The 12,377-nt window shown below is 55.0% G+C and overlaps 1 protein-coding gene across 6 annotated transcripts; it reads left to right on the forward strand.

The window, feature by feature from the left end:
- Positions 1-314: 314 nt before the first annotated feature.
- Positions 315-11,843, forward strand: Prrt4 (proline rich transmembrane protein 4). Of its 6 annotated transcripts, none has more exons than XM_036182814.1 (6): positions 578-951; positions 2,116-2,492; positions 2,628-2,838; positions 2,943-3,032; positions 3,381-3,506; positions 9,515-11,843. In XM_036182814.1, exons 2-6 carry the CDS (start codon positions 2,187-2,189, stop codon positions 11,341-11,343), a joined length of 2,562 nt encoding a protein of 853 aa, XP_036038707.1. In that variant the 5' UTR covers positions 578-951; positions 2,116-2,186; the 3' UTR covers positions 11,344-11,843. The 6 variants fall into 6 exon arrangements, with proteins under 6 accessions (XP_036038706.1, XP_036038707.1, XP_036038708.1 ...); XM_036182815.1 differs by having other exon boundaries at positions 2,116-2,457; positions 2,746-2,838; XM_036182813.1 differs by lacking the exon at positions 578-951 and adding an exon at positions 315-501 and having other exon boundaries at positions 2,116-2,838.
- The last annotated feature ends 534 nt before the right edge of the window (positions 11,844-12,377 follow it).

Raw genomic sequence — 12,377 nt, forward strand, 5'->3', positions numbered from 1 at the left:
GTTTGCAAACCACCAGGTGGTGGAGAAGGCAAGCACAGAGCTGAGCAATCTTGAGCAGTTTAGTAAATTCTGGGGTCTTACTTTATCTGTCTCTAAAATGGGAACGTAGTGTTGTGACGCAGTATCTTTACCCATCGTAAAGGCTTAACGGAGTGGGATTTGATTGCCTGGGATGCTATCTACGCAAGACTACCGTTGCATGTGTGCTTGCACACGTGTGCATGTGTGTATGTCTGTGCGTGTGCATGTGCTGTGTATGTGAGTGCGCGCACGCGAGCGCGCGCAGTGCCCTCGCCAGAGGGTGTTTCCCGGGAATGGCGTGCTTGTGGGTGTGTGCGCTGGGCGGCCCTCGGAGCGTGTGGTTGCCAGCGCCAGGCTGAGAACGAGGCGCCCGCTCTCGCGCCGCTGATTGGCAGCGCTGGGTGAATGAGTGCGCGTGGGGCCCGGGCAGCAAGGTGGCGGTGGCTCAGCGCTGCTGTGCGCGCCCGCCTGCCGACCGGGGTAGGGGCGGACCGCGGGCAGCGGGCGGCGGGAGAGCTGGGAGGAGGGAGAGGAGGGCGGGCGCGGGAGGCGGCGGGGAGAGCTGTGCAAACCCGGCTGCCGCGGGGCCCCGGCGCGGGTGCTGGGCCGGGGAGCCGGGCTCACAGCCAGGAGGCGGCGCCGTGGGGAGGAGCGGAGTGCGGAGCGCGATCGGAGCCCGGCCGTCCACCGCCTGCTGAGAGCGCTGCGGGTCGTAGACCCGGCCGAGGGCAGAGCCGGAGCTTCGGGTCGTCTAAGCTGTGCTCGCCCTGCAAGCCGAGGGGAGTGGGGGCTCCGAGCTTGAGTCCCCGCACTAGGCGTAGCGGAGATCAGGCTAGACTTGCAAAGCCTTGCCCAGCTGGGGCCCGCTGAGACAGGGCTCCCCTTCTCTCGGCAGTTGGCCCGGGGGACCCGCCGGAGCGAGAGGAGCAGGTCCGTCAGTCCGGACTGGGGGAGCGGGAATGTGGTGTGCGCACGCGCGTGTGCATGTGTGCCTGCAAGGGGTGGGTGTGTAAGGGGCGTGGGGGGGGGGATGGTGGAGATGATGGTGTGTAGTGTGTCTGTACAGCGTGTTGGGGTTGTTTGTGCTTCTGAGCTTCTGACAGGAGAGAGAGAGAGAGAGAGAGAGAGAGAGAGAGAGAGAGAGAGCGAGCCCACGCAAGGAGAGGGGCTCAGCAGGGTGGAGTGTGTGTGTGTGTGTGTGTGTGTGTGTGTGCAGGAGTGTGTGAAGGGTGCGTGGGTGAGTGTGTCACGGGTGCTAGGTGCGGCTGTGTGTGTGATGTAAGGGTACTGGGTGCACGTGTGTCCCTGGTTTTACCCTCCCTTCCCCCCACCAGATGTGTTCTGGGGAGGGGGTGATAGCCTTCTGCAGCTGCCCCTTGCCCAGCTTGCCTGCCTGACCTCCTCTCCCGGGAAGCCAGAAAGCGTTAACTGGTCCCTCCCTCAAATGCTCTTCGGGTCAGGGGGAGGGTAGCAGCAGGCCAAGCCCTCGGGAAAGAGGGGAAAGGCTCCGCAGAGCCGGGCCAGGCCAGCGACCCTGCTTCTCCGGCATAGCCTGGGTAGCCCTCCAGCTCAGATCACTCAGGGCCTTGGGCTCCAGCGGTTTCTCTCTCTGGGACTGGAAGTGGGGGATTCAACCCGGAGGGTTTGCTTTTTGCTGCTGTATTATTGGAACAGTGCTTGGCACACAGTGGGCCTCTGTGGATGTTTGAGGGAGGAAGGAAGCTGTGTGTGTGTGTGTGTGTGTGTGTGTGTGTGTGTGTGTGTGTGTGTGTGTGTGTGTAGAATCTGCATCTGGGAGGCCAGGTCGATTCTCTGGTTAAGGATGAGGCTACTGCTTGTAGTCAGACCTCAGTCCCCGTTGTGGGAAGGTTAAATGTGTGGGTGTGTGTGTGTGGGGGGGGTGCAGCGAAGAGATTTGGCCTGGACCCTGCAGGTAGCAGAAGGGGCTGCAAGAAGAGTTGTGCCTCTCTCGGGCAGAACATTTTGCTTCTTGCCTCTGCTTCTCTGTGATTAGATTCTGTCTCGGGCCTCTGATGCTGGGGAAGGGAAGAGGGTGGTAGAGGCCCGAACACACACTACTTCTCTTCCCTCTAGGATTCTTGAGCTCACAAGGTGCTGAAGAAGTGAGCCTCCTGCCCACTCAGGCTGCTGAGCCAGGAGGGGCCATGGCGGGCCTCGGCTGCCTCGAGCTGGGGCTGTTCTGCTGGGTGCTGCTCGCTGTTCCTGTGGGTCCCCAGCCAGCTTCTTCTGCCCCAGGTGCCCCTCTTACCACTCTGACCCCAGCACCTCAGAGTGAGGCCTCTATGCTGTCTCTCAACCTGGGACTAAATTTCAAATTCCATCTTCGGGGACCTGCTGCTGTCTGGGGGAGCCCTGTCACAGAGACCCACCCTCTCTCTCCTGGGCTAGGCCAGGAGTCCAAGGAAGAGGCGGAAGGTGATCTGAGGACTGACCCCATTTGGGAACTACTGGTGGGTTCCCCTGGGAACTACCTCTCAGAGTGGGGCTCTGCTGAGGGCAGCTCTTCACCCTGGGTCTCCTCCCTGCCTCCTGAGTCCACACCCCCAGTCTCTGGGCCCACCAAGCAGCCCACTGCTCCCTCTCAGCCTAGGATGGGCACTGTGACCTGGGCTACTGCTCTGACAGCTACAGCACCTCCAACCAGTGCTCCTAGGCCTCATCAGAGTGAGCTTGAGCTGAAATTTGGTGTGGCTTTGAGAGCAGGTGCAGCCCCGACTCTCGGTCATCGGTCCCTGCCCTTGCTGCCCAGCCTGCGGGCCAGCCTGGCAGAGATTGCTGGGCGCCTGGGACCCTTTGGTAAGTAGCTACCCCATTTGAGATGAATCCCTACTGGGCATCAGTTGATAAATCTCCATGTCCACTATAGACAGGAAGCAGCTTCAGCCAGGCTTATTTTGCAGGGTTCTTTGGCACTACATTGTCTCCACTCCGGAACTCATCAGGTACCACAGCACATCCAAGCTCTGCCTCTGAAGCGTCAGAGTCTCCAGGTGAAACCGTGTTACTGTTATGAATTGTAATGTACACACCTGTGTTTCCCGATGGTCTTAGGTGACCCCAGTTCAAGGGCCGGGCAAATCCCCAAAGGGGTCCAGACCCACAGGTTGAGAACCACTGCTATAGGACAAGGTCTTGTGCTCCTTGGGGGAAGCAATCTGTTTGCTATAATACTCTGACGTGTGCCTGTGGTTTAATTCATGGTGTACATGTGGCTACAGTTGCTGGGGCAGTGGCTTCCTTGGGACAAGCTCTGGGGACGGATAGAATTGTCTTCAAACCCTCCCAAGCCACTGCCAGTAGGTAGGATGACATTTGAGGCCTCTATGCTCCTGTTACAGGGCTCTTTGGTACCACTCGGTCCCTACCCCCACCTCTCCTGGAAAGAGAGTTCTCAAGCTCAAGCCTGTTGGACTCAGTGGCTTCCCCAAGCCCTGCCTCAATCAAGACAACACCAGCGCAACATGGTAAGCATACAAGTCATTTGGAACAGACACACTACATGTCACACACTCAGCAGTGTCCTGGGACCTTTCTATGTCTTTGTCCTCGTAACCATACCACCTGACACTTCACCCATCACTATGGAGAAATTATACATTAATGATCTAACAAGTAATGGCTGGGAAGGTGCCACGTGGTGTTGGGTAAGGGTTCTCTGAGATGTTTGCTGCCATAGACAGAGTAGGGCAGAAAGAGATAAGCAAGAACTACTTCATGATTTCCACAACATTTCCCCTCATCCCATCCTCCGCACCGGGTGCCTGGCCTTCCTTCCTACCGCCTCTCTGCCAGCCTTGGGGGTTTCTCCTCTGCCATTTGATCTGCTGTGACATGATGTCAGACCTGGTAAGGTCGAGGGTCGAGCCCTTCACAGAGAAAACACTAAAGAGGAGACCATGAACAGACAGATGGCACCTGTGTTCAGGGAGCCCTTCAGAACATGCAGCTAGACAGGTGGATGGTGCAGAGGAAACATTTGACCTCTTTGCGTTGACGTCTTCTCCCTTATCTAGGGTCTGGTAATGGTAGAAACCCTAATGTCTCCAGATTGTGTGAAACCTTGCTGGATACCAAGTAGAAACTCATTAACCAGTGGTTTCTTTTCTTTTCTTTTCCTTTCCTTTTCTTTTTCTTTTTTTTTCTTTTCTTTTCTTTTTTTTTTTTTTTTTTTTTTTTTTTTGAGACAGGGTTTCTCTGTGCAGCTTTGCGCCTTTCCTGGAACTCACTTGGTAGCCCAGGCTGGCCTTGAACTCACAGAGATCCTCCTGAGTGCTGGGATTAAAGGAGTGCGCCACCACCGCCTGGCTTAATCAGTGGTTTCTTAACCTTGTTTCTTGCTTGCACTGTACCCCAAATACACATTCAGACTCAGCCTTCCAGACACCCTGGCCTTGGCTCCACCGAGTGATGGGATGACAGAGTTGCCAGGGCAGGGGGTACAGGTGCCCAAAGAGAAGCTTTGCTAGATGAGGCCATGGGCACCATGGGGAGAGACTCACAGCCCAGCTTTGCTCTGCTAAAGACTTCCTATGCTTGTGAAGTATCTAAGCCACCCTGTACTATGCTCAGCAATAGATACCCTGGCTTCTTCCAGCCCCCAGCCTGACAATGCTCTGTATTTTATGGCTTCCTTCGGTGATTATTGTAGTGGTCCCTCTATGGTGTATATGGAATGGCCACTGCCCTGACCAGTTGTGTGCAGCAGCGGCAGGATCTGCTCTGGGTGGGGGGCAGTTGTGTGCCTCAGGGGATAGATGCTGGCTGGCATTCTGTCAGCCTGGGTGACAGTGCTGGCCAGGCAGGTTTAATGAGTCTGGACAGTATCAGAGGCAGCCCAGCCTCACAACCCCCCTCTCTCCACTCCCGCCTCACTGGTGGCTGCAGGAACCCAGGCTTTTCTTGCTGCTTCTCTTACATAAACCTGGAAGCCTGGGTTAATCCTTGCTCAGAGAGAGGAGAGAGAGAGAGAGAGAGAGAGAGAGAGAGAGAGAGAGAGAGAGGAGAATTTATAACAAATACATTTTTCCCATTTTTTGTTTGTTTTAAGATAGGGTCTCATGTAGCCCAGGCTGGCCTCAAACTGGCTTTGTAGCTGAGGCTTGCTTTGAACTCCTGATCCTCTTGCCCCTGCCTCACAAGTGCTGATATTGTGTGTGTCCTACCGTACCGAGTATCCTAGGATCTTTCTAACTGAAGTGTCATTTACATTGTGCCACAACATAGGTCTGCTGTGCACTGGGTCCCCTTTTCTTGGACCATAGCTTGTGTTCAACCCACTTACACATTGACAATTTATAATGGGTTCTACCATATCCAAGGATTGCAGGCCCATTGGTAAGTCCTCACTGCTGTTCCTGACCATACTAGCAGGCCTGGGCTATGAATGGCCAATACCTGGTCCATCTAGTTGTTGAATATTTTCAGTGTCACTGCTACAGAGTATCAGTCTCCACAATGTTAGAGTTGGGGGTAGGGAGAAGGATACAGCCAAACCATTAAATGGGCTGCAGCTTCCAGCATCCAGAGTGGATTCCTCAGCCCTTTGATCTTGGCAGCTGGTGGATAATCAGACCTGGCTTTTCCTGGACCTAGATTATCCTTTCCCATCCCCCTCCTCAGCCAGCCCTGCCTCACCAATTACTCATGTTGACATCCCATCTTTTCTTTTCTTTCACCCCTGAGGTCAAGGGGCTGCAAGGACAGGGTGGAACCTCCCTGAAGGGGTGGCCTGCTCAGGATCCATCTCCTGGGAATATAGGGAGTGTACGACCACTGTCTTCTAGGGAAAACTGAAGGCAGTTTGTTTCTGAGGAAGCTATGCATGAAAGGATGAGAGATGAGGTCAAGTGGACCCTTCACAGGCAGAAGCTAGGTGGTCTCCTATTTGCCTCCATCCACGCTTGGCTCAGTGGGGCTCTCTGGGCAAACTATGGTCCTCAGGAACATGGTTCCAAACTGCGAAGTCTGTGTTTGATACTTGAGGGGTCTCTTGTGCTCTGCCCAATTTTCTGTGCTGGATTTTTACAAATGTTGAAATTTGCTCTATTGGCCATCATGCTTGGGGACAGAGATGAGAAATGGGGTTTCCTGTGGCCCATAAGTGAGAAGTGGATGTGGTCTCTGGGAGCACTTGTCTGTATGGTAAGCAGAGGAGAGGCTGAGGAATGACAGGCTGGGCCAGACTATGGCATCCTGGCCAGGAAACGGCCAAATGAAACCAAATAATCCAGTAACTTAGTAGCAGTAGGTTAGACCAGGGCATCTAAGGGGCCAGAAAATGAGGAGAGGGCTGTATTAGTTTGATGCGCTGACATAAGGCTGATGCCTCGTCTGACCAGCAGGCTACCTGTCTCTAGCTGAATGGGTACTGGAGAGAGTTTAGGTCCTTGAGCTAGTGTCCTTCAAACAGCTCAAACTGAGGTAGGAGGTTGACATTCACTCGCTGGACCTCATCCTAACAAGTTTAGGATGTGAGAGGGCTTTCCACACAGATCATAGCCTTGGGTTGTCAAACCAAGAACTAGTAATCTACGGAGCTGGAGACACGACCCAGCAGTTAAAAGCACATACAACTCTTGTAAAGGACCCCCGGGGGGGGGGGGTCCTTTAGTTCCTTTAGTGTGAGCTATCTATCCAGTGCCCACATTGGAGAGCTCACAACCATCCCTAACTCCAGCTCCAGGGGATGCAACACCCTCTTCCAGCTTTGGTGGGCACCTGTACTCATCTGCCAATACCCACCTCCACACACAAAATTAAAAATAAAAGAGATCTCTAAAAAAGAACTAATTCGAGGCCAGAACTGATCGCACACAAACATAAACTGATGGTCGATCAGAGGTGGACATTAACTGTCATGATATTAGCCAGAATTATATATTGAATGATCTTTTTTCATACTAGGCACGTTCACATCTCATTTACCTTCCATGGCTGTTCTGTGTAATAGTCTTACCCAGGTCGGATTTGAGGAATGGGATGGAATGGGAACCAGAGTGCATGCTGCCACTTGTAGCTGGCAGGGAGCTGTGTGTGCTTAATTTTCTGGTCGCTACCTCCATGACTTTGCTAGTTATCCAATTCTTCTTCCCTTCTCTCTATTGAGCCGCTTGGGACCCCACTCTTTTTACTTCTGTTAGGGTTTTCGCAGTTTCTAGCACCAGGGAGAACTGTCTAGGGTGGGTGTTCCTGGGTTTTCCTCCATCACCCAGCTGGGGCATGGCTGGGGCATGGCTGGGGCATGGCTGAGGCATGGAGAGGCAACTGGGGCAAAAGTGTAACCACCAGAAATCCCTTACTCTTCAGCACACACCTGTCTCCTGTCCCTCCACCCCCACCTGGCTGTTTCTAGCCTTCACTTCCACCTTTATCTCCCTCCGTTCTTGCCTGCCGCTGCCCGCTGAACCTCCCAGGTGCAGGAAGACATCAACCTTCACCACCTCCCATTCTGTTGGCCATGGGAGGATCTCGGAGTCTAACTTTTTTGAGCTCCTCATGCTCCAGGAGAGCAGAACCAAGGGTCTCAATCCTTCCCACGCTTCACTGACATCCTTCCCCTAAGGGATGTGGGAGATGTTGGGAGCATAGGATGAGGCTAGAGCCTGAGTTAGCAGACCCCAGCACACCTGAGGGGCTCACTTCTTTAGATTGCATGTTACCTCACTATGATCTCCCTGACTGTTCCTTTGGGGGAGCTCAAGGACACCCTCTGAGACCCAGGGGAGCCCATCCTAATACTGTTTTATATAAAATGGGAACAGTGTAGCGAGACACCTATAGCAAGAGTCATACTAGAGGGTGTAGATGTGGCTGTGTGGTGGAGCACGGGGTCAAGGGAGAGAGTATTTAGTGTGCGCCTAGCCTAGTAGCTTATGCTGTAGCCCTAGCACCTAGGTAGTTGAGACGCAATGATTGTTTTGAGTTAAGAGGGCAGCCTGGTCTACAAAGTGAGAACTTATCTCATAAACACAACAAAACAAACAACAAAAAGCCCTAGACTAATAGTTTTGTGGATGGATCAGGATGGAGGTTACTGCCATTCATTGGCTAAGCATTGGGGTGTAGCCTGTAGGAAGGGCACTTAATAAGAAAGTGTGTTCTTAGAATGCTATGGCAGGGGAATCTTATCTCTTTCCATGCTCTTCATGTGCATGCGTGTGCTCGCATGCATGTGTTCATGCATGCTCTGTGACTAGGAACAAGAGAGTGTTGAAGGGACAGGTGAAGGACTATTCTAGTCCTAGACATGGCTAGGAGTCAGGGCTTCTGGGTTGTCTTTCACTCTTTTGGCTCTTTGCCTCTTTGTTTTTTTGCTCTTTTGGGGGCCCACCACCCAGCTCCCAAATAAATACACACGGAGGTTTATTCTTCCTTACGAATGCCAGGCCTTAGCTTGGCTTGTTGCTAGCCAGCTTTTCTTAACTTAAATGATCCCATCTACCTTTTGCCTCTGGGCTTTTTCCTTATCTTCTATATATCTTACTTTCCCTCTTACTCCATGGATGGCTGTGGAGCTGGGTGGCTGGCCGGCTGGCCCCTGACATCTTCCTCTCCTTCTCTTCTTGCTTCTTTCTTGATCCTCTCCTCCCAGATTTTTTTCTTTTATTTATTCACCCTGGCTGCCAGCCCCACCTATCCTTTCTCCTGCCTCGCTGTTGGCCATTCAGCTCTTTATTAGACCATGAGGTGTTTTAGACAGGCTCAGTAACACAGCTTCACAGAGTTAAACAAATCAACGTGAAAAATGCAACACATCATTGCATCATTAAACAAATATTCCACAGCATAAATAAATGTAACACATCTTAAAATAATATTCCACAACAGCCAGATGTGTGTGTTTGTGTGCATGTGGTGTGTGTGTGTAGAAACATATTGATACTGTGGGGCAGTTTATTGTGGGAAAGGGATGAAGATTGGTGCTCAGATCTGGGTCCTAGTACTATGACTATTTGTGACCTTGTGAAAGTCCATTTGAAGAACCTCAGTTTCTTTTTCTGGTAAATAAGAGGGTTCATTTATTCAGTGAAAACTACCCAGTGCCTCACACATGCCACAAACCATTTAAGCACGGAGATTCATATGTGTGCAAAGGAAATGAAAAATTTGTTCTCGTAAAACTTCTTCTCTGGTGTAGGGATTGGTCTGGAGGGGACAGCTACACAGTTCCTTCCAGTTGCAAAGTTCAGTAACTTCTTAAGAAAACCCCTCCCCCAACCCAGTAAAATCAAGGAGCGATGGGGGTGGGGTGAGGGGGTGGGGTGGTGAACAGTGGATAGATAGGAGCAGAGTGATCGCTGAAAGCTTCAGCTTGGAGGGTGGGGTTCTGGGAGGAGAAGGGAAGAGATGAAAAACAGGCTCCTTATAGATGCACTCAGATTTCTAGCTGAGGGCTGGCAGTGTGTGGGGGGGGCGGGGGATGGCGGCGGGGGCAGGCTGCTAACCGCTTCAGTCAAATGTTTTCTGTCCACAGACCCCACTGTCTCCACTTCTGGTCCATATGAACCCTTTCCTGCCAGTTTCGGGAACCCTTCAGTACAGCCTGAATGTGACCCAGATTCGTGTAGTGAGCCAGAGTTGCCCGATGACTTGCGACAGCCTCCTGCCTCCCCGCTGCCTCTCTTCTTCTTGACCCTGGAGGCCGACTGGGCAGAGGCCAAGGCTCGTTGGGGCCTGGCCTGGGAAGCCCATGTATATGGGGCAGGAGCGCTCTTTGGCCTGGTGGCCCTGCTGGCTCTGTTGGCTCTGGCCCTCTTGCCCTGGCGTTGCCCTCCCGGCGCCCCCTGCCTGGCATTACTGGATCTGCTGCTGCTCTTGGCGGGGACCACTCGGGCCTTCCCGCTCTTCTACGACGCCTACGGGCACCGCGACCGGTTGCCCACCCTCGCCTGGCTGCTGCTGCAGGACCTTCCGCAGCCCTGCTTAGCCGCAGGCTTGGGGCTGGCTTGCCTGCTGCTGGCCCGGCCGCGCACGCCGCGGTGCCCCGCCAGCTTGGCTACGCTGCTGCTGCTGCTGGGGCTGGGGCTGGCGGCCGCGGCCACCCTGGGGAGTGCGGTGCACCGTCCTCTGCGGCCGCTGCGGCTCGCCTCCCGCGGGCTGCACGCCTTCCTCGCTGCCTTCCTGTCGGCGCTCCTGCTGGCGCTCTCTTGCTGGGGTGGCCGGCGGCGGCGAGCCGGAGCACCCCTGGGAGGATCTGGCTTCAAGGGCTCTACGCCTGTCCCGCAAGTGCGCAGCCCCTTCGCCCCGCGGGAGTCCTGGAAGCGCGCGGCGCGCACAGCCCCGGTGGCCGGCACCTTTGGGCTGCTGAGCGGAGCCATGCAGGGCTACGAGGTGCTTCACGCCCTGGGCTACGGCGCCCAAGCCGGCTTGGAGGGGCCCTGGCCCTGGTGGGCCTTCCAGCTAGGGCTGCGTCTGGGCGAGGTGGGTATCGCGCTCCCCTTGGCTCTGCTGGGTCTCTACCCGGCGCTCTGCAGCCCTCGTGTGCCGAGGCGCTGCTGGGCCAAGCTCTTCCGATTGTCGCCGGGACACGCTGCCCCGCTGCTGCCAGGAGGCTGGGTCCCTGGGACCCGGGACAAGGAGCCCCTGGGTAGCGCGATCTCGCGTGGGGACGCGGAGCTGCTGCAGCTGTGCGCCCTAGCGGGCCCAGGTCCCGACCTCCTACTCCAGGGTGGCGGCTGCCGGGGCTTCGAAGGTGCCGGGGCCAACCCAACGAGGTCACCAGCTTCCTCCCCTAGCAGCGATTGCACGGTGGACTTCCGCCCGCCTTCACCCATCAACTTGCGGCGCAGCATCGAGGAGGCCCTCTGTAGCGAGGCGCTGCTGGCTCCTGGCCTCTTCCAGGGCACTGCTTTTGGGGAAGCCCTCCCTGGGCTCGGCCTCTTCCGCACCATCTCACTGGGGAACAAGACAGGGGCAGGACCCAGTGAGAGGTCGGAGAAGATCCCTGGATCTCCAGCGCCTGCTGAGCTCCCTTCTCCTGGGGCCTGGCCGGCAGGCAGTAGCGCTTCATCTGGCTCTCTGTGCGGACTCTCACGCGACAGCTCATCCATGCTTCTGTGTTCCAGCCCCGACAGACCCCCGCGCTGTCCGCTAGTCTGCGTCCTCAGTCCCCCGCGGCCCTCAGGGAGCAGCCCCAACCTCCCAGCCTCCGGATCCTACCAGGCCCTATCCCCACCCTCCCGCGACTCCCCTGAACATTCTTCCGAGCTGCAGGCTGAGGAGGCATTGCTGCAAGAGCAATTCCTGGATGCCTGCCGACAGATTGACGAGCTGAGCGTGGGCAGCGACACCATAGACCTGTGAAGAGGCGGCTATCTCACAGCCAAACCGTTTGCCCTCTTTCTGGCTTCTAATCTGCCCAAGACCTGCACACTGTAATCATTCCCAATTCTGCCTGGCCCAGATACCTCTTTTTGATTCCTCCTCATCCAGGGCCCCCTGGGTGGGTGGGTGAGCAACCAGGCTCTGTGGATTGGGGAATCAGTGCCAACTTCTCTGGAACCGTGGGTGCCGATGCCCCCAGCTGCAATTCTAGGCTGGCAGGGTCTTACTTTCCTTGGCTTTCACCAGCAATAAAGTTCCAAGGTGCTCCGCTCCTGACCACCCCCACCCTTACCCTGGTGCTGAGTGAGACAGCTGTCCTCAGAAGACCTAGAGCCCTGTCTGGGCTCCGTACCCACTTCCGCCATCTCCTTCACGGAACCATTCCCTGAAGATGGATCTGTGGCCCATCCAAGAGACTTTATAGCAGCTGGTTGGGAAATGGGCGTTTTCAGACTCAATGTATCAATAAAATATTTTCAGAGGAGAATGTTCCGACCTTCTTGGAAAAGCTTAAAGGGGTCTACAACTTGAGCAGCCCCACCAGAGGCGGCAGTGGAGTGGGTCTGCCTCAGACTCCCGGGGATCTTCACACAGAAGTGAGGATTCTTGTGGTGAGTGAGTCCTGAGGGCAACCCCTGGAAGTGGCCCATCTGACTGCCTGGCAAGTGTCTTTTCCTAGAGAGGACACAGTCCAGAGAGGTGGGGGCAGTACACTTTAGCCCTTGGTGAAATGCCCTTGTTCCTCAGAGCCTGGCATCAGGTCTTTGGAGACAGCTTCCTGGGAGCTAGTTAATAATAAAGATCTTTACAGAAAGATGGACACACATGTTAAAGTGCCTGATCGCAAGCCGGGCGCACGCCTTTAATCCCAGCACTTGGGAGGCAGAGCCAGGCGGATCTCTGTGAGTTTGAAGCCAGCCTGGGCTACCAGTGAGTTCCAGGAAAGGCACAAAAGCTACACAGAGAAACCCTGTCTCGAAACCCCCCCCCCCCAAAAAAAAAGAGCCTGATTG

This window comes from Onychomys torridus, chromosome 3 (assembly GCF_903995425.1).
Source record: "Onychomys torridus chromosome 3, mOncTor1.1, whole genome shotgun sequence".
NCBI classification, from domain to species: Eukaryota; Metazoa; Chordata; class Mammalia; order Rodentia; family Cricetidae; genus Onychomys; species Onychomys torridus.